The 21,816-nt window shown below is 45.2% G+C and overlaps 2 protein-coding genes across 2 annotated transcripts in view; both read left to right on the top strand.

Annotated features, from left to right (window-relative positions):
* The window catches only part of LOC100089557 (scavenger receptor cysteine-rich domain-containing protein SCART1-like), a 28,416-nt gene extending 13,827 nt beyond the window's left edge, over nt 1-14,589 (top strand). Inside the window, exons 10-16 of the mRNA XM_039911333.1 lie at nt 498-830; nt 1,642-1,710; nt 2,814-3,149; nt 6,331-6,366; nt 8,850-9,029; nt 13,232-13,378; nt 14,585-14,589. Coding sequence (XP_039767267.1) covers nt 498-830; nt 1,642-1,710; nt 2,814-3,149; nt 6,331-6,366; nt 8,850-9,029; nt 13,232-13,378; nt 14,585-14,589 — 1,106 coding nt within the window. The remainder of the gene's footprint in view (nt 1-497; nt 831-1,641; nt 1,711-2,813; nt 3,150-6,330; nt 6,367-8,849; nt 9,030-13,231; nt 13,379-14,584) is intronic.
* Nucleotides 14,590-14,873: 284 nt separating this feature from the next.
* LOC100090522 (scavenger receptor cysteine-rich domain-containing protein SCART1-like) overlaps nt 14,874-21,816 on the top strand; it is a 61,840-nt gene continuing 54,897 nt past the window's right edge. Inside the window, 1 exon segment of the mRNA XM_039911332.1 lies at nt 14,874-14,993. Within this exon segment, the coding sequence (XP_039767266.1) occupies nt 14,874-14,993 (120 nt within the window).

Genomic DNA, 21,816 nt, shown 5'->3' with positions numbered 1-21,816 from the left:
TTGAGAGAGTACAGTACAGAAGAATGAACGTATGTGTTCCCTGCCCATGACAAGCTTACAGTCTAGAGTGGGAGACCGACATTAATATATATGAATAAGTAATTCATAATATATAATTTAAAGATGGGTATTTAAGTGCTGTGGCGTTGGGGATGAGCTGAATAGCAAATGTCCAAACATCACAGATCCGACTAGATGTCGTGGATGGGAGAATGAGCTTGGAAAAGGAGGGCTCAATCAGGGAAGGCCCCCTGGAGAACACGGGGTTCTCTGTCTTAGGGAGAGGGAAAACAGGCATTTTATTGTATTTTACAGATGAGGAAACTAAGGCTTAGAGAAATTAAGTGGCTTGCTTGCAGACACACGGTGGAGGAAGTAGTAAGATCCAGACCTCCTGACTTTCAGGACTGGGCTCCTTCCACTAGGCCCCGCCGCTTCAAACTTCAGGTTTTGGTCCTTGAGCTGATGTGGATTCTCAGTGGTCCCTCTCTCCTTAGAGTTCACAGATGTGCGGCTCACTGGCGGTTCCTGGGCCTGTACTGGGCATCTGGAGGTTTTCTACAATGGGACGTGGGGAAGCGTGTGCCATAATTCCCTTTCGGATGTCTCCCTCACCGTGATATGCAAACAGCTGCAATGTGGATTGCGGGGGCGGCTGTTGGACACACCGGAAACAGAATCCAGAATCCAGGATCCAGAATCCAGGTTTACCTGGGTGGACCACATCGAATGTCGGGAGAAGCACCACACCTCTCTGTGGCAGTGCCCCTCCGCACCTTGGCATCCACACTCGTGCCCCGGGACGGAAGAAGCCTGGATTAGCTGCCAAGGTGATGGCCTTGTCGATCTATCACCTCAGGCTTGGGAGCCACTTTAGGCAAAAGAGTCTCTTGATTTGCGATGTTACTTGAAAGTGAAAACTCTTTGTAGGCAGGATTAACACTAGCTAATTTCAATGCCACTCTTGATTACAGGGCTCTCTCGCTTTGAAATGAATGACTCTGCAAATACTGCTTTCCTCAGCTAGATGTTATAACCTTTCCTGATGCAGCTGCTGCATGGCAGAGACAACTCTGGTTTACACATATCTCCAAGAAACATTTTGGCAACTTGAATAAAGCAATTAAAGCTCTTTTCAATTTAGGATGAGAAAATGACACCGATATATTATAGGAATTGGCAGATCTCGAATGTGTAAATGCAGGATGCTTTATTGGTCAATGGGATGTGAAGGCTAATATTTGAAAATTATCTACTCCCACCATCTTCCTAAGATCAGGAGTGGAGTTGGTTAAGGACAGTAACAATAATGATAATAATAATTACGGTATTTGTAAAGCATTTCCTACATGCCAGGTACTGTACTAAGCTCTGGGGTGGATACAAGCAACTTGGGTTGGAGCCCACGAGGGGCTCACAGTCTCAATCCTTATTTTACAGAGGAGGTCACTGAGGCACAGGAAGGTGAGTTGACCTGCATAAGGTCATCCAGAGGACAAGTGGGGGAGTTGGAATTAGAACCCATGACCTTTTGCCGCCCAGGCTAATGTTTTATCTCCTAAGGCATACTGCTTCCAGCATGGTAGCAGTTGGTATTTCTATCCAGCATCATTGTAATTCCCTTCCCTTTTATCTCCTCAGAAGAGTCAGATGAAAAAAATGAGAACCCAGGAGACACTCTTAAATGCTCAGTCTTCAACAACTGCACAGGTATCTGGTTCATCTCTCCTCTCTTTTCACTCCAATCTGACCCTCTCTTTCTTCCTTCTCACGTTTTCCTCTCCTTCGTCCTTTTCTTCTCTCTCTTCCCCTCCCTCTCTTTTTCTATTTCCTTCTTTCTCTTCCTGTATCCTCCCTTCCTCCCTCTCCATTTCCCTCTCGCTCTTCCTTTTCTTCTCATTCATTCAGTAGTATTTATTGAGCGCTTACTATGTGCACAGCACTCTACTAAGCGCTTGGAATTCATTCATTCAATAGTATTTATTGAGTGCTTACTATGTGCAGAGCACTGTACTAAGTGCTTGGAATGTACAAGTCGGCAACAGATAGAGACAGTCCCTGCTGTTTGACAGGCTTATAGTCTAATCGGGGGAGACAGGCAGACAAGAACAATGGCAATAAATAGAGTCAAAGGGAAAAACATCTCATAAAAACAATGACAACTAAATAGAATCAGGGTGATGTACATCTCATTAAACAAAATGAACAAAATAAATAGGGTGATAAAGATATATACAGTCGAGCGGACGAGTACAGTGCTGAGGGGGTGGGACGGGAGAGGGGGAGAACGAGAAGGAAAAGTGGGAGAAGAGGGTTTAGCTACAGAGAGGTGAAGGGGGGGTAGAGGGAGCAGAAGGAAAAAGGGGGGAGCTCAGTCTGGGAAGGCCTCTTAGAGGAGGTGAGTTTTAAGTAGGGATTTGAAGAGGGAAAGAGGATTAGATTGTCTGAGGTGAGGAGGGAGGGCATTCCAGGACCGCGGGAGGATGTGGCCTAGGGGTTGACGGCAGGATCGGCGAGACCGAGGGACGGTGAGGAGGTGGGCGGCAGAGGAACGGAGCGTGCGGGGTGGGCAGTAGAAAGAGAGAAGGGAGGAGAGGTAGGAGGGGGCAAGGTGCAACCTTCTCTCCATCTTTATCTTCCTCTCCCTACTTTTCCATCTCCTTCACCATTTCCTCTTTCTCTCCCTGTCTCTCTCTATCTCTCCCTGTGTCTCTTTCTCTCTCTCTTTCCCATGTGTCTGTCTCCCCCACTATTCCTTTTCCTTGTCCTGTTCCTCTCTGCCCCCTAATTGCACCCGGCGGTGTGGGTGAAAGGGACAGAGGTGTCATTTCCAGTGCAGGAGAAGGTGCGCGTGCGGGGCGGCGAGGATGGCTGCTCTGGACGCGTGGAGGTGTGGCACAGTGGGTCCTGGGGCACGGTGTGCGACGATGCCTGGGACCTGAAGGATGCACAAGTCGTGTGCCGACAGCTGGGTTGCGGAGCAGCACTGGCAGCCCTGGGACGGGCGGCCTTCGGCCCGGGGAAGGGCACCGTCTGGCTGGACGAGGTCCAGTGCCACGGCAGCGAGGCCTCTCTCTGGGACTGTCCGGCCGCCCCCTGGGGCCGCACCAACTGTGACCACAAGGAAGATGCCGCTGTCAACTGTTCTGGTCAGTGCTGGGGGGCCGGTCGGAGGGAGGGATGTGAGAACCAGAAGGAGGAAACTCTGTCCTGCTGGGATGGAGTAGGATTGAACTGAAATGATGACTAGGTCCCGGTCAGAAAGAGGTCAACATTTATGGTTTGTCATTTGTGGTTAAGACCACTGTCTCATTAGCACCACAGTCCCTGGTAGTTCAAGCCCTTCCCACCCCAGACCCATGCGACTTGAGTTTCTTTCCTGTGATCATCACTTTAGCACCAGAGACTATATCCTTCATGGGACCCCCTCAGAAAATCCTACAGCAAAGTCTCCTGACTCCTTAATGACTCTTTCCTGCCATGTCAAACCCACCTCACCTGTTGTCTCTGGCAACAAAAGCAATTTCTCCATCTTTATTGACACCTCTATTCATTGCCCATGTTAGCTGTTTCAGAAATTCAACTTCCTCCTCATATCTCCTGAGCCACTGTCCCCACCATCTCATGACCTTAGTGACCTGGACAAGTATTTTATTGACAAAATTGAAATCATTAGGTGTGATCTCCCTGAATTTCTTGTGATCCTCTCCTGGCCCTCCTGTGTCGAACTCTTTCTTCAACGCTCCCATTTTTCCTGGAACTCTCTGAAGAGATTTCCTGCTTCCTCTCCAAATCATTTCTCCTTCTACCCCGGCCCTTCATACCTTATCAAAATCCTTGCCCCTTCCCTTCTTTCCTCCCTGACTGCCACCTTCAATCATTCGATTTCCAATGGCTTCTTCCCCACTTCTTTCAAACATGTCAGGTGTCCCCATCCTAGGAAAAAAAAAAAAACAAACCTCCCCTAACCCCATGACTCTGTCCAGTAATTGCCTCCTCTCCCTCTTAGCATTATTCTCCCAACTTCTGGAATGAGTTATCTACACCAGCTGCCTTCACTTCCTCTCCTCCAATTCTTTCCATGACTCCTTCTAATCTGGCTTCCATTCCCTTCACTCCACAGAAACCTCCTTTTCAAAGGTCACTAATCATCTCCTTCTTCCCAAATGCAATAATCTCTACTTCATCCGAATCCCCCTTGACCTCCTAGCTGCTTTGGACACAGTGGACCACCCCCTTCTCCTAGAAACATTATCTAACCCTGACTTCAATGACAATTTTCTCTGCTGCTTCTCCTTTTTCTGAGGCCTCTCATTCTCTGTCTCTTTCACAGTCTCCTTCCTCTGCCTCCTACCTTCCAACTGTGAGAGTCCCTGAAGGCTCAGGTTTGGGTCCCCTTCTGTTCTCCATCTACACCCACTCCTTTGGAGAACTCCCTGTGCCACTGGCTTCAACTTCCATCTCTATGCAGATGATTACCAAATGTATTTCTCCAGCCCTAATCTCTCCCTAATTCTGCAGTCCTGTCTTTCCTCCTGCCTTCAGGTCATTTCTAATTGTATAATAGTAATAATGACGCTGATAGTTTTTTTAAGCACTTACTATATGTCAAGTACTGTTCTAAGAGGTGGGGTAGGTACAAGGTAATCAGGTTGTTCCCATGTGGGGCTCACAGACTTCATCTCCATTTTACAGATGAGGAAATTGAGGCACAGAGAAGCAGGTGACTTACCCAAAGTCACACAGCTGACAAGTGGCAGGAGCAGGATTAGAACCCATGACCTCTGACTCCCAAGCCTGTGCTCTTTCTACTAAGCCACGCTGTTTCTGACACTCAAAACAAGATGTCCAAAGCAGACCTCCTCTTCTCACCCAAATCCTGGTTTCCACGTCACTTCTTTCATTGTAGCCAGCACTATCTTCTTCCTGGCCTCACAAACCCACAGTGTTGGCATTATCCTTGATCAGCTCTCTCATTCAACCCACATATTCAATCAGTCACCAAATCATGTCAGTTCTACCTTCACTACATTGGAAAATCAGCCCTTGTCTCTCCAACCAAATTGCTACTTTGCAGATCCGAGCAGTTCTCATATCCCGCCTTGAATACTGCATCAGCCTCCTTGCTGATCACGCTGCCTCCTGTCTCTCCCCACTCCAGCCCTTACTTCACTCTGCTACCCAGATCATTTCTTTTAAAAGCATTAATCCTTTATCTCCCTACTCCTCAAGAAATTCCAGTGATGGCCCATTCTCCTCAACATCAAATAGGAACTCCTTACCACAAACTTTAAAGCACTCAATCAGCTTGCCCTCTCCCATCTGACCTCACTGATTTCCTATTACACCCCAGCCCACGCACCGCTCTCTTCTCTATCTTTACCTCAATCTCGTCTATCTCACTGCGGACACTTAGCCCACGTCCTTCCCCTATTCTGGAACTCCCTTCCCCTTCATATCTGACAGACCACTACTACTTTCCTCTCCTTTGAACCTTTATTAAAAGCACATCTCCTCCAGGAGGCCTTCCTCCACTAAGCCCTCATTCATTCAATCAATCATATTTATTGAGCACTCACTGTGTGTAGAGCGCTGTACTAGTCGCTTAGAAACTACAATTCAGCAACAAAGAGAGAAAACTTCCTGCCCACACTGGGCTTAGAGTCTAGAAGAGGGGAGATAAACATCAAGACCAGTAAACAGGCATCAATATAAATAAATAGAACTATAGCTATATACCCCTCATTTCCTCTATTTCATTCTGCATTGTCCTTGTATTTGGATTTCTAGCCTTCAATACCTATTATTCAGCTCCATAGCCCTAATATACAAATCTGTCATTCATTTTGCAGTGTGTTTCCCCCCTTAGACTATAAATCATCTGTGCTGGAATTTGTCTACCAACTCTGGAGTGCTTAGTACAGTGTTCTGCAGACAGTAAGCTCTCAATAAATACCATTGATTAATTGATTCATTGAGGGTGACACAAACATCCACACAAACATAAACAGACACACAGTTACACATGCAAGCATTTAAACTGTCCTCTGGACTCAAAGATGATGCTGCTGATCGACACTTTGACAAGGAGTGCTCGTATGTCAGAGCAGATCTCAATTCAAGATTGACAATCCCTTCCACAGGTTAGGCTTGTATGATGCCCTCTTACTTTCCGGGTTCATCTGTTACCCACAGTGCCCAGCACCGCCTCTCTCGGTGTCACGATCGATGGCAGGTAGAGCCAGTGGCGAAGCTGTGGTAGGAAAGGTTGGAGCAACTAATCTATCAATCTCCCTCACCGGTTCTCATTTCTCCTCCTTCCTCTTCTAGGTGAGAGACAAATGATAACCTTGCCAACGGAAACAGGTAAGCCTCTCCGAAGGGCTTTGGTATTATGTCATCTGTAAGATGGGGACTGAGACTGTGAGCCCCACGTGGGACAGGGACTGTGTCCAACCCTATTTGCTTGTATCCACCCCAGTGCTCAGTACAGTGTCTGGCACATAGTAAGTGCTTAAAAAAACCACAATTATTATTAACCCTGCTTACTTTTCCCCTGCTCTCCCTAATCCATGAGTTAACGAGGCAAGCCAACAGGAACTACAGGCAGTGAGAGTGGAGCTCTGAAATAATAAATAATGATAATAATAATTATTATGGTAATTTTTAAGCGTTTTCTATGTGCCAAACACTGTTCTAAGCACTGGGGCAAACACAAGCTAATCAAGTTGGACAAAGTCTCAGTCTACCATGGGGCTCATACTCTTAATCCCCATTTTCCAGATGAAGTAAATGAGGCCTAGAGAAGTGAAGTGGCTTGCCCAGCATCACACAACAGACAAGTAGCGGAGCTGGGATTAGAACCCATGTCCTTTGGACTCCCAGGCCTGGGCTCTATCCACTTAGCCATGCTGCTTCCATGTGGGCTGTACATTTGAGGCCCAGCTTGGCCCAACCCAGCAGATCCCAGGCCCTTTCAGAGCCCGTGGACTGCATTTGTATGGGATGCTGCTGGCTGGATCTCAGCCTCCCCTCTGATCCTGGATGGTCTCATATAGATTTTACTGCAGAGGGAGGAAATGAAGTGTCTGATGGGACCAGGGAGAATGGCATGGGCCCAGATGAGTTTTTCAGAGGTCCAAACCAGTCCGTGGTCTCTGAAAGTGCAAAACCAGGGGACGGGCCAAGCCAGAGAAGCAGCATGGCCTAGTGAATAAAGCATGGGCCTAGGAGTCAGAGGACCTGGGTTCTCATCTTGGCTGTGCCGCTTGTCTGCTGTGTGGCCTTCGGCAAGTCACTCACTTCTCTGGGCTTCCATTTCCTCATTTGTAAAATGGGCATTTAGTACCTGTTTTCTCTCTCCTGTAGACTGTGATCCCCATGTGGGACAGGGGCTGATTACCCCAGCACTTAGTACAGTTCTTGCCACGTAGTAAGCACTTACCAAGTACCATGACTGTTATTATCGTCATTATTGTTGTTGTTGTTATCGTACAAAGCTTTGACAAAGTGCTTCGAGCAGATACTGGAGAAGCACCATTAACCAGTTTGCATTCTCGGGGGAGAGACTAGAATTGAGCAGGCCATCTTCCAATTAGGGAGATGGTCCCCAACTCGATGTGGGTAATGGCTGTTTTCCTTGAGAGTCCCCCAGGGCTCGTACTGAAATTTCCAAAGAAGCAGTGTGGCCCAGTGGATAGAGCACGGGCCTGGGAGTCAAAGGACCTGGGCTTTACTCCCAGCTCCACGACTTCTCTGATGAGTGACCATGGGCACCACTTCACTTCTCTGTACCTCAGTTGCCTCATCTGTAAAATCCTACTCCCCTCTATTTAGACTGTGAGCCCCATGTGGTACAAGGGGCTGTGTCTAATCTGTTTACCATGTAGCTACCCCAGGGGTTAGTACAGTACTTGGTATATAGGAGCCACTTAACAAGTACCATAACAGTAATAATTTCTAGGTGGCGTGTCTTCCCATTTAGTATCCAGCCCATCTCCTCCAGAGATCCAAGGAGCTTACTCAGCGTCTGGAATCGCCTGTATTGTCCTGGGGACAATTCTCTGTCTCCTCCTCATATTTCTGGCAGTGGAGATGTGGAACCACAGATGGCGACGCAGGGGTAAGTGCAGAGGAGATTCTCTTGATGATCAATTATTCCTGGCATCTTGTGCAGTTGAGGAAGATTCTCAGAGAGCTGAATCAACAAGACAAATAGTCTTGGCATCATTCCTGAGACAAATCTGGTCCCAGACAAAGTTGTAAGATTTGGACCGTTACTGGTGGGCAACAGGTTGTGCCAGAGGCCGGCCTCTGTGGTCAGAAGTCCTGGCAGGATCCGGACACACCTCCAGTAGTCCCAGGAAGATAGAGTGGGTTGGTTCTGGTGACTTTCATGGATCCTGGTCAGTGCCTGCTGAGAAGCAGCGTGGTCTAGTGGAATGAGCAAAGGCCAGAGAATCAGAGGATTTTGGTGAGGAAACTGAGGCACAGAAAAGTGACCTGTAGAGAAGGGATTAGAACCCAGGTCCTCCTGGTGCTCAGGCCCATGATTTTTCCACTAGACAACACTGTTTTTTAGGATTTATCCCTCCCTGAACAGTTGAATGGTTACACTAGCCAAATTTACTTAGCATTTCTTTCTCTTTAAGTCTGTCCTCCTCTAAACCTACAAGCTTTCTCTAGACTGTAAGCTCCCTCTAGACAGTAAGGTCATTGTGGGTAGGAGAAGTGTCATTTTATTATCATATTCTATTCTCCCAAGTACTATTCCACCCTTATCCTCCTTTTATAGAAACAAAATGTCTAATAGAAACAAAATTTCTAAAGGAATCTGATTTTCTTTTAAGATTTTAGAAAAGATGTGAATGCTCTCCCTGAGGACATCTATGAAGAAATCGCAAGCTCTATAGAGTCCAATTATGAGGAGATAGAAGAGACTGACAAGAATCCAGTGGGAAAGGATTACGATGAATTTTCAGACACTGAGGCCAAGCTGGTGGATGAGAAGAAGGGGCCAGCTTTTTCAGGTCTGGGCATTTCTCTTTTTGCCACCAGTAAAAAAAAATGTTGCCTAGTCTCTTGGACCAACTGACAGTCACACTACTAAAGGAGTCCAGCTTAATAGTCTTTTTTTTTTTTAGTGACATTTGTTAGGTTCTTATTATGTGTCAGGCACTGTACTAAATTCTTGGGTAGGTACAAGCTAATTATGTTGGATACAGTCCCTGTCCCAAGTGGAGCTCATAGCCTTAATCTATAGACTGTAAACTCATTGTGGGCAGGGGACATATCTGTTATATTGTTGCTTGTACTCTCCCAAGCCCTGCCAAGTACCCTGCACACAACAAGCACTGAATAAATAAATTTGATTGATCCTTATTTTCCACACGAGGTAACTGAAGCCCAGAGAAATGAAATGACTTGCTCAAGGTCACACAGCAAACTGGGGGGGAGCTGAGATCAGAACCCATGTCCTTCCGACTCCCAGGCCCAGGCTCTAGCCACTAGGTCATACTGCTTTTGTTGGGTAGGGATTGTCACTATCTGTTGTCCAACTGTGCTTTCCAAGTGCTTAGTACAGTGCTCTGCACACAGTAAGCATTCAATAAATTTGATTCAATGAATGAATGAATGCAATGCTTCTCTTGGTAAAGATTGTCTTTCTCCTTGTCATCTCCAGGCCCTATCACCATAATAATAATAATTATTGTATCTGTTATAATAATAACAATAATAACAATAATAATTATTGTATCGGTTATAATAATAATAATAATAATAATCTTAGTATTTGTTAAGTGCTTACTATGTGCCGAGCACTGTTCTAAGTGCTGGGGTAGATACAGGGTATTCAGGTTATCCCACGTGAGGCTCACAGTTAATCCCCATTTTACAGATGAGGTAACTGAGGCACAGAAAAGTTAAGTGACTTGCCCACAGTCACATGGCTGACAAGTGGCAGAGCCAGAATTCGAACCCATGACCTCTGACGCCCGGGCTCTTTCCACTGAGCCATGCTGCTGGAGTAGTTACAAAGTAATCAGGTCGGACACATTCCCTGTCCCACCTGGGACTCATAGACTATTTTATTATGGTGACATACCCACTCAATTCATTCATTTTGACACTATGTATAAATCTCTTTATTCATTCAATATAATTTATTGAACACTTACTATGTGCAGAGCACTGTACTAAGTGCTTGGAATGTACAATTTGGCAACATACAGAGACAATCCCTGCCCAGTGACGGGCTCACAGTCTAGTGTAGTCTCCTTTTGAGCAGGTAACGTGTCACTTCCCAAGCACCTAGTACAGTGTACTTCACTATAGGAGTACTCAGTAAATGTTTCCAGGACTGCTATTTTTACTACTATCAATCAATCAATCAATTGAAATTCTTGAGCATTTGCTGGGCGCAGAGCACTGTGCAAGTCCTTGGGAGAGTACAGTAGAAGAGAGTTGGCAGACCCGTTCCCTGCCCACACAGCTAGTACTATCATGATTACTATTCATTCATTCTTTCATTCAGTCGTATTTATTGAACACTTACTATGTGCAGAGCACTGTACCAAGAGCTTGGGATGTCCAATTCAGCAACAGATAGAGACCATCCCTGCCCAATGACGGGCTCACAGTCTAAACGGGGGAGACAGACAACAGAGCAAAAGAGAACAAAACAAAAACAAGACAGCATCATCAAGATAAATAGAATCAAGGGGAAGTACACCTCATTAACAAAATAAATAGGGTAATAAATAATATATACAAATGTGCACAGTGCTGAGGGGAGGGGAAGGGAGAAGAGCAAAGGGTGGGGAGGGGGAGCAGAGGCAATGGGGTGCTGTCTGGGAAGACCTCCTGGAGGAGGTGAGCTCTCAGTAGGGCTTGGAAGAGGGGAAGAGAGTTAGTTTGCTGATTACTACTTCTGCTGCTGCTGCTACTACTACTAGGACACCTCTCTCTGACTTACTTTCACTCGTTGGTGAGAAGGAACGGTATTTCTGATAAACCTTATTGATTCTAACTACATCTCCAGAATCTACTCCTTCTTCTTCACTCAAACTGCTACCACCTTGGTTTGAGAACTTCTCATACCCCACCTTGACCACTGCATTAGCCTCCCCACTGACCTCGCTGCTTCCAGCCTCCTCTTTACTGTGTATGCCACTCTACTGCCTGCATCATTTTCCTAAAACAACTACTCCGTGCACATCTTTCCATTCCCTAAGTTTCTCCGGTGGTTAACCAACCATCTCCCCAGCAAGCAGAAAGTCCTCACCATCAGAATTAAGGCTTTCATTCAGGTCTCTCCCTTATTTATCCTCACTCTTGTTCTACTTTACCCTAGCCCACACACTTTGTTTTTTCGAGACCCACCTTCTCACTTTTCCTCACTCTTCTCTCACCTACTGTCATGCTCTCCCTCCAACTCCCTCCCCCATCTATCTGACAGAAGAATGCTCTTCCATCTTCAAATCATATCACCTCCAAGAAGACTTCTTGGATTAAGTTGTCATTCTCATTCATTCATTCAATCGTATTTATTGAGTGCTTACTTTGGGCAGAGCACTGTGCTAAGTGCTTGGAAAGTACAATTTGGCAACAGATAGAGGCAATCCCTGGCCATCAACAGGCTCACAGTCTAAATAAGGGAGGCAGACAAAAAAACAAAGCAAGTAGTAAGGTGTCAATACCATCAAGATAAATAGAATCATAGATATATACACATCATTAATAAAATAAATAGAGTGATAAATAATATATACAAATATGCACAAGTGCTGTTGGGAGGAAAGGGGGAGGAGCAGAGGGAGGGAGCAGGGGGAATGGGGAGGGGAGGAGGGGCAGAGGGAAAGGGAAGATCTCCTGGAGGAGGTGAGCTCTTAGTAGGGCTTTGAAGAGGGAAAGAGAGTTAGTTTGGCAGATGTTAGGAGGGAGGGCATTCCAGGTCAGCAGTAGGACGTGGGCCAGGGGTCGATGGCAAGCCAGGCGAGAATGAGGAACTGTGAGGAGGTGAGTGGCAGAGGAGCAGAGTGTGCAAACTGGGCTGTAGAAGGAGAGAAGGGAGGTGAGGTAGGAGGGGGCAAAGTGATGGAGAGCTTTGAAGCCAAGTGTGAGGAGTTTTCGTTTGGTGTGAAGGTTGATAGGCAACCACTGGAAGTTTTTGAGGAGGAGGGTGACATGCCCAGAGTGTTTCTGTAGGAAGATGATCCAGGCAGTGGAATGAAGGATAGACTGGAGTGGAGAGAGACAGAAGGATGGGAGATCAGAGAGGAGGCTGATGCAATAATCCAGTCGGGACATTGTGAGAGCTTGTACAACAAGGTAGCAGTTCGGGATGGAGAGGAAAGGGCAGATCTTGGCAATGTTGTAAAGGTGAGATGGGCAGGTTTTGGTGACGGATTGGAAGCGTGGGGTGAACGAGAGACCTGAGTCAAGGATGACACCAACGTTGTGGGCCTGTGAGGAGGGAAGGATGGTAGTGCTGTCCACAGTGACAGGGAAGTCAGGGAGAAGACAGGGTTTGGGAGGGAAGATAAGGAGCTCAGTCTTGGAAATGTTGAGTTTTAGGTGGTGGCAGACATCCGGGTGGAGATGTCTTGAAGACAGGAGAAGATAGGAGCCCGGAGGGAGGGGGAGAGAACAGTGGAAGAGATGTAGATTTGGGTGTCATCTGTGTAGAGATGATATTTGAAGCCGTAGAAGTGAATGAGTTCACCAGGGGAGTGAGTATAGATGGAGAACAGAAGGGGACCAAGAACTGACCCTTGAGGAACCCCTACAGTTAATGGATGAGAGGGGGAGGAAGAGCCTGCGAAGGAGACCTAGAAAGAACGGTCAGAGAGATAAGAGGAGAACCGGGAGAGGACGGAGTCCGTGAAGCCAAGGTTTGATCAAGTGTTGAGGAGATGGGGATGATTCTCCCCACCCTATTTCTGCCTCCTGCTGCCTTCCCCATGCATTCCTCCCAACTCCAAGCATTTAGATACCACCCTCAGCCCCACAGGACTTAGGTCCACTTCCTTGCCCCCGACTGCTCCTCGTACCTGCTATTTCATTGCCTTTCTCCCCCTCTAGACTGTAAGCTCCTTGTGGGCAAGGAATGTTTCGACTACCTCTGTTGTATCATACTCTTCCAAGTGCTTAGTACAGTAAGTGGTCAGTGAATAGCACTGATTAATTGATCATGTTTCTTCTAACCGTTAATCTTACTTTTATTTTTCAGACTCCTTAAAAAATGAGGTCACTGAAGAAGGTTTTCAGAAACAGTCAGAGAGGGAGAATTATGATGATGTCATGATGGTGGAGGAGGAGAGGGAGGTAGATGAAGAGATGGGGGAGGAGGATGCCAAGGAAAAGGCCAGTGAATCAGGTGAGCCTGGGCGCCCCATGGGGGAACCAGACTGTTTCATCTATCCTGGTGCTTAGTACAGTGTCTGGCACATCATAAACTCTTAACAAATGATACAATTGTTATCAATTATTTTTATGTGGTGAGTATTATTCAATTTATTGAGCAATTGCATTCATTATCATTATTATTGATATCATTATTGTTATTGTCTTTCAATCATATTTATTGAGCACTTATCATGTGCAGAACACTGTACTAAGAGCTTAGAAGAATACAGTATAACTATATAAAGGACACATTCCCTGCCTACATTGAGGCTACAGTTGAGAGGGCGAGACAAACAATAAGGTAAATAAATATGCACCAAGGACTGTATTAAGAACTGGGGTAGATACAAGTTAATCTGACAGAATCCCTCTTCCACATGGGGCTCACAGATATAGTAGGAGGTAGAACTGGTATTGATTCCCCATCAATCAATCAAAAAACTCTTCTCAGTGGTCTTCAAGGCTCTCCATCATAATAATAATAATTGTATTAACGTGAAGATCGAAAGAGCAGAATTTGGTGACACTGAATATGTGGGTTGAATGAAAGAGTTGAGTCATGGAAACACCAAGGTTAAGGGCTTGTGAGTCAGGAAGGGTAGTGGTCTTCTGTAGTAATGGGAAAGTTATGGGATGGACAGGGCTTAGGTGGGAACATGAGGAATTCTGTTTTGGAGATGGTAAGTTTCACAGTTAAGCCAACTGAGGCAAAGGGAAGCTAAATGAGTTGCCCAAGGTCACAAAGTAGGCAAGTGTCAGAGTCAGATTTAGAACCTATTTTTTCTGATTCCCAGGCCCATGACCTTTCCATTAGACTATGCTGTTTCCCACTGGGCTATGCTGCCTCCAAGTGCTAACTGGGTACAGAGTACTCTGCTAAGTGCTTAGGAGAGTACAATACAATAAAGTTGGTAGGCATGTTCCCTCTCCACATGGACTTAGCAGTCTAGAGGAGGTGACAGACATTAAAATCAATTAGGGATATGTACATCAGTGTTGTGGAGCTAAGGTTGGGATGAATACTGAGTGCTTAAAAGGGTACAGATCCTGGTGCAGAGGTGACACACAAATTCACTGACTATTGCTGTTACAGACCGAGGGGAGTAGGGGAGTAGGAGAAATGAAAGGAAGGAAAAAAGCCAATCCCTTATTCCAAATCTCATTACTGGTCTTAAAGTTTGAGAAAAAGCATCAACACTCCCCATTCCCTTGTCATGGATCAATGGGAGAGTCTATTCCCTTTGTTTCTCTAGACTGTAAGCTTCAAGTGAGCAGGGACCATATCCATCAACTCTGTTGTACTGTGCTCTCACAAACACCCTATACATTGTTCTCTCTGTGGACACTGAGTGCTCAGTAAATATCACCGGTGGATTGATTGATTGATTGATGGATTCCCTGCCTCATTTTCTCCACTTCCTGCCATCCCTTAGTGACTCTGCCAAAGCCAGAGGGTGTCCTGGAAAATGAATATGATGAAGCTGAAGAGGTTTACGGCTTTGACCATCACCCTGGTTCCCTCCCAAGTCATGAGGGACCACTGGGGCAATCTGAAGAGAGAAGCTGGAGGACCCATGAACCAGGCAGTAAGTGGGGATGTAATAACAATAATAGTAATAATAATAATAATAACGGTATTTGTTAAGCACTTTCATTCAATCATATTTATTGTGTGTTTACTGTGTGCAGAGTGATGTGCCAGACACTGTACTAAGCTTTGGGTTCAATACGAGGAAATTGGGTTGGATACAGTCACTGTCCCATATAATTATGTTGGTACTTGTTAAGTGCTTACTATGTGCAGAGCACTGTTCTAAGTGCTGGGGTAGATACAGGGTAATCAGGTTGCCCTACGTGAGGCTCACAGTTAATCCCTATTTTACAGATGAGGTAACTGAGGCACAGAGAAGTTAAGTGACTTGCCCACAGTCACACAGCTGACAAGTGGCAGAGACGGGATTCATCCCATATGGGGCTCACAGTCACAATGCCAATTTTACAGAAGCGGTAGCTGAGGCAGAGAGAAGTGAATCAATTTGCCCAAGGTCCCATAGCAGGCAAGAGATGGAGACAGAATTAGAACTCAGGACTTTCTCTTGACTCCCAGGCCTATGCGCTATCCACTGCACTGTGGCCTAAAGTTGTCAGTTGAATAGTGGATTCACTTTTAGATGCTGACCCTCTTTTTCAAAATGGCAAGCAAGAGAAAAGCCATTTGCCTCAAGAAAACAGTTCTGCAGCCTGGATGTTCTGAGCTTGGTTAGGACACAACAATTCACGAACCGATTTTTACCTGGAAAGAGCTAAGAGAGAGACCTTTACCTTCAACATCCAACCAATACTGAAGTGATCTAGAATGATCTTTCCCACAGACCTACTCCTAAACTGGGTAACTTCTAGCATTCAGGCTCAGGCACTGGAGACTGTGGTTTCCCTCCACTCTTTCCCCAGGGCTTGATTCTGCCTTATTCCCTAAAAGTCTATAGGGTTCAGAGATGTAGATGAAGATAGATATGAATACATAAGATATGTATACACATATGAAGAGAGATACAGCTGCTGCTATAATCATCATAATCATCATAATCATAATCACCTAAATCATCATCTATAATCATCTATATATAGCTGCTACTATAATCATCATCTATATAATAAAGAAGCAGCGTGGCTCAGTGGAAAAAGAGGGAGGCTCTTGTGGCTTGGGAGTCAGAGGTCATCATGGGTTCTAATCCCGAACCCACCACTTATCAGCTGTGTGACTTTGGGCAAATCACTTAACTTCTCTGTGCCTCAGTTGCCTCATCTATAAAATGGGGAATAAGACTGTGAGCTCCACGTGGGACAACCTGATTACCTTCTATCCCCCCCCAGCACTTAGAATGGTGTTTGACACATAGGAAGAGCTTAACAAATACCATCATTATTATTATCATTATCTCTAGCCCAGTGACATGATGTCCACAATTAAGAGCTTAGTGTGTGGTTCACTGCACCTAAATGTCACTCAATAAATACAACTGCACGCACTCCTACTGCCAGTGGATTGTAGTTCCCTTTTCCATCATGACCAGGCTGAAGAGCACTCCCAAAAGCTCAACAGAAGAAATCCCTGGCTCTGAATGCTTTTCATTTCATTTGAAACACTTCCCTGATGAGAGGATTTACCACGGAAATTGAGCAAGACTTTACTGGCAAGGCACAGGATTGTAATAATAAGAACAATAATTGTGGTATTTTTTAAGGCTTACTATGTGCCAAGCTCTGTATTAAGCCTTGGGGTAGAAACAAGGTAATTGAATTGATAGGGTCCCTGTCCCACCTGGGGCTCACAATCTTAATAATCCTTATTTTACAGATGAGGTAAGGGAGACTCAGAGAAGCAAAGTGACTTGTCCATACTCACTCAGCAGACAAGTGGCAGAGCCGGGATTAGAACCCTGGTTCTTCTAACTCCCAGGCCCATGCTCTATCCACTAGACCACACTGCTTCCAGAATCAGTGAGGGAGATATTTGCCGTGGGAACAGGGTGTCTGTGAACAAAATGGAGATTGAGAGAGCAGTGCTTCTCTGTTGCTATTTTCAGAGCGCACTTTTCTTCCCTTGAAAGGAGGCTCCGTCTCAGGATTGGAAGAAAGGGGCTACGATGATATCGAATTCAGCATCTTAGAGTCTTAACTGTCAAGACCGAATTTGAAGGCAGCATTCCAGTCAGTTACGCATGCTCTGAAGCTTTTCTATGGTCCAGTTTTTTCTTGCTATAATGTTTTCTTCTGGCACATGAATAAATTTTTTGAAAAAAATCTGTTTTTCTTCCTCGGTAAAATATGTCTCAACCCTCTTCAAGGGAGAAACAGTGGATCAAAACTCTCCAGTGTCTCCACAGGTCTCATGGCATCAAATAAATCCTCCACTCAATCATCTTCGAGGCTCTCTATCTTCTGAATTCACATCTATCAATCAATCACATTTGTTGAGTGCTCACTGTGTGTAGAGAACCATCCCAAGTACGATATGACAGAGTTGGTAGACATGTTCCCTGGCCACAGTGAGCTTTTAGGCTAGAGTGGGGAGAACAATCTAGAAACCTGTCTACTCTCTTCACCAGTTATCCCCCAACTCACTGGCTTTGCTCCTCCTGAGCCAGAGGTATGTATGATACAGAATCCTGCTAAAAACTCTCTAGACGTCATTTCCCACAGAGGGTGGCTGAGTGAAATTTCTAGTTCGGCCCCAGAGATTAAAACCGTGGAAGCCAAAATAGCTGCATGCACTAAGTGCTCAATAAATACAATTGACAGACTGTTAGGTGATTGCAGCGGTAGAAATACCAGTTATATTTGTGTACACTAGATGTGATGCACTGTACTAATAAGCACTTGGGAAAGTACAATGTAGAATTGAAATGTTCTCTGAAAACAAAGGGTGTACACTCTCCTAGGGGAATAATAATAATAATAATAATGGTATTTGTTAAACACTTAATAATGCCAAGCACTGTTCTGAGCACTGGGGTAGATACAATGTCTTCAGATTGTTCCACGAGGGGCTCACAGTCTTAATCCCCTTTTACAGATGAGGTAACTGAGGCACAGAAAAGTGAAGTGCCTGCACAAGGTCACACAGCAGACAAGTGGAGGAGCTGGGATTAGAACTCACGTCCTCTGACTCCCAAGCCCAGGTTCTTTCTACTAAGCCACACTTCTTCTCTGAAGACAGGCATAAACACATTTGCCATTAGAGGGATCAAAATAAATAACCGAATTTCTAATTGAATAAATCATTCCTTTCAAACCAACAGCCTTCCTCAATTCTGGACTTATCCTTATACTTTGCCATTTCCCCTATATGTAATTTACTTTAATGTCAGTGTCCCCCTTCAGACTTTAACAGCCTTGTGGACACAAACTAAGTGCTCAGTAGATACCCTCATTTTCCCCTTTTCCCTCTGCTCCTCCACCTCTCCCTTCCCATCCCCACAGCACTGTACTCGTCCGCTCAACTGTATATATTTTCGTTACCCTATTTATTTTGTTAATGAATTGTACATCGCCTTGATTCTATTTATTTGCCATTGTTTTTACGAGATGTTCTTCCCCTTGACGCTGTTTAGTGCCATTGTTCTTGTCTGTCCGTCTCCCCCGATTAGACTGTAAGCCTGTCAAACGGCAGGGACTGTCTCTATCTGTTGCCGACTTGTTCATCCCAAGCGCTTAGTACAGTGCTCTGCACATAGTAAGCGCTCAATAAATACTATAAATACTATTGAATACCCTTAGTGGGTGGGTTGAATGATAAAATGAGAATGTTATTAAATGAAAACAAACTGTGGTAGGAATCCTCCTTTGGGAAACTGTTCCTGCTCAATAGATAGAATCACCGGGACTGCTGAGAATGTAGAGGGAGAAAAGAGGAGATTTTCTCCTTTCTCTTCTTTCCTTCTTTTCCCTCTTTCCCTGGCTTCCCATTGCCAAGGAAAAGGTTCAGTTCAGTGGCTTCACACTCTCCTTCCCACCCAGGAAGGTGTTAACTATTCACATCTCAAGCTTTTCTTTTTATTCTCCAGTGACTCTCTCCTCCAGGTTAGAAGGGACTATAGTTTTAGACAGAACAAAATCCTTTGGGGCAAGCAGAGAGGAGATGGCAAGGATAGAAAGGAAGCTCTAATCGATGCTATTCTAGCCTTGTCTTTTTATGATATGGAGATAGGCAGGTGCAGAGGAGGTAGATGAGAATACTGCTCCAGTGGCTATTTGACTTGACCTGGGTTACCAGCCTTTCTGAAAAGCGCTATGAAACTCTTGTGACCGGGGCATAGGAGATAGCTTACAGACATTCTATTACTGCATATTACTACCACTGCAACCCAGCAAGCTCATGCTTCTCCTCTAATGCCGAACCACTCACTTTACCTCAAACTCATCTATCTCCTGCCCAACCTTCATCCACATCCTGCCTCTGGCATGGAACTCTTTCCCCCTTCACAATTGACCAACCATCATTCTTCCTACCTTCAAAGTCTTATTAAAATCCTATTTCCTTCAAGGAGCCTTCCCTTATTTTTCCTATTCTCTCTCCCTCTTATTCTCACTTGGATTTTAAACTTTAATTCACCCCACCCTCAGCCTCACAACACATATGTATGCACCTATAATTTATTTTACCGTCTGTTTCTCCCTCTACTCTGTAAGCTCCTTGTGGGTTGGGAATATGCCTACCAATTGATTTACCGACAGGGATCTTACAGTCTAGAGGGGGAGACAGGCAATAATATTAATACATGAATTATGGATATGTACATATGTGCTGTGAGGCTGAGGGTGGAGTGAATAAAGGGTACAAATTCATAAAAAAGAACAACGCAGCAGTCAGTAAAAGAGGAAATGAGGGATTAGTATGGGAAAGCCTCTTCAAGGAGATGTGCGATATGAAGAAGTAGGGTATTCCAGGACAGCAGCTGTAGTAGTTGTAGTAGAAAATCTAAAAGGTGAGATGGGAGAGGACAAGGCAATTGAATGCTTTAAAGCCAATGGTAAGGAATTTCTGTTCATGTGGAGGTGGATGGACAAAGCAGAGATTCTTGAGGAGTGGGGAAACATGGTCTATAGACGTGATCCCTGCCCACAAGGAGCTTATGGACCAGTAGTATAATAAAATCTGGTTCCTGTTCCTTGGGATTCAATAACACATTCTAGGAGGATTTAGAGGACTGTAGAGTGACCTAATGGAAAGAGTGCAGAACTGGGAGTCAAGAGATTGGCTTCTAGTCCTGGTCCTGCTACCTGCCTGCTGGGAGACTTTAGACAAGGCTTTAACTGGTCTAAGATTCAGTTTCCTCATATGTAAAATGGGGAGTCAATATTTGCTCACTCTCCCTCCTAGACCATGAGTCCCCTGTGGGACAGGAACTGTACCTGATTTGATTGTCTTGTACCAACTACAGTGCTTAGCACAGTGCTTGTCACTCAGTAAGCCCTTAAATGGTAATATAGTAATGGATGACAGTGATAATAATGATTAATAAGTAAAGTTATTGTGACAATTATCAATAACAATAATGTTATCATTTGCCAACCATGATAAATCTACCCCAGTGCTTACCACAGTGCTTGTCATATAACAAGTCCTTAATATATACCATAATAATGATAACAGTAAGAGTAATAATAATTAATGAGTAAATAATGACTTTATGTTGATAATTAATGATAATTATTGATAATGATAATATCATTATTTGTCATCCATGATAAAACATCTCTAAGGTCACATTTTCTGAGCCACTGGTGAGCTAGAAGAAGTGTGGCCTAGTGGAGAGAAGCAGCACGGCCTAGTGGCAAGAACAGGGGCTTGGGAGTCAGAGGACGTGGGTTCTAATCCTGATCCGCCACTTGTCCGCTGTGTGACCTTGGGTAAGTCACTTAACTTCTTTGTACCTCAGTTACTCCACCTGTAAAATAGAGATTAAGACTGTGAGCCCCACGTGGGACAACCTGATTACCTTGTATCTACCCCAATGCTTAGAACAGTGTTTGGCACATATTGTGTGTCGTGAGCCCCCTTTTCATTCCTGCCAGGACCTTCCTGGATGGGAGGAGCCTTGGTGACATATAGTAGAAGTCAAAGCCCAGCTCTGATCACCAAGGTTACCATGGAAAGTTTTTTACTTAGTTTCACCAGCGGGCACACCATACAGACTAGCTCACTCACTCCACTCCACCAAGGGCCCAATACACTCCACTTCACCAAGGGTCCAATAGCACCTTGTAGTCAAAGGAGCCCATTCTGCCCATGCTTCTTCTTTCTGCTTTCGAGTACTGCTCGCCTGATGCAGGTGCTTCTCTCTGTGTCTCCTGCAAGAGAATGCCTGCTTCAAAGCAATCACCTTCTATCTGCCTGGGGCTGGAAGCTGTGGCCCCATGTGGCAGTCACTGATTGAGCCAGGCCCCTTACTGGGTAGAACAGGGAGAGAAAGCCCCTCCTTCCTCCATGCTCCACCCTTCACAGGCCCGCAGTCACCTGTCTCAGGTAGAGGTCACCCCTGCCTTCACAAAGTCTCTCCCTTGCTGTTCACGGGGCCACAAACACTCACTAAAAGGGCAGCTTGTTGTGGGCTCACCACTGTAAGGACTTAATAAATACCATTATTATTATTATTATTTACTGAGTAATGTCTGCAGATCTCAGAGAAGCAGCGTGGTCTAGTGGATAGAGTATGGGCCTGGGAGTCGTGAAGACCTGAGTTCACAACTTGGCTCCACCACTTGTCTTCTGTGTAACCTTGGGCAAGTAGCTTTGCTTTTCTGTGTCCCATTAACTCATCTGTAAAATGGGCATAAAAACTTGGGACATGGACCTTTTCCATCCTGTTTAGCTGTACTTCCCCACTGCATAGTACAATGTCTGTC

This window comes from Ornithorhynchus anatinus, chromosome 3 (genome assembly GCF_004115215.2).
Source record: "Ornithorhynchus anatinus isolate Pmale09 chromosome 3, mOrnAna1.pri.v4, whole genome shotgun sequence".
Lineage (NCBI taxonomy): Eukaryota > Metazoa > Chordata > Mammalia > Monotremata > Ornithorhynchidae > Ornithorhynchus > Ornithorhynchus anatinus.
This window is presented reverse-complemented; position numbering and strand designations above follow the sequence as displayed.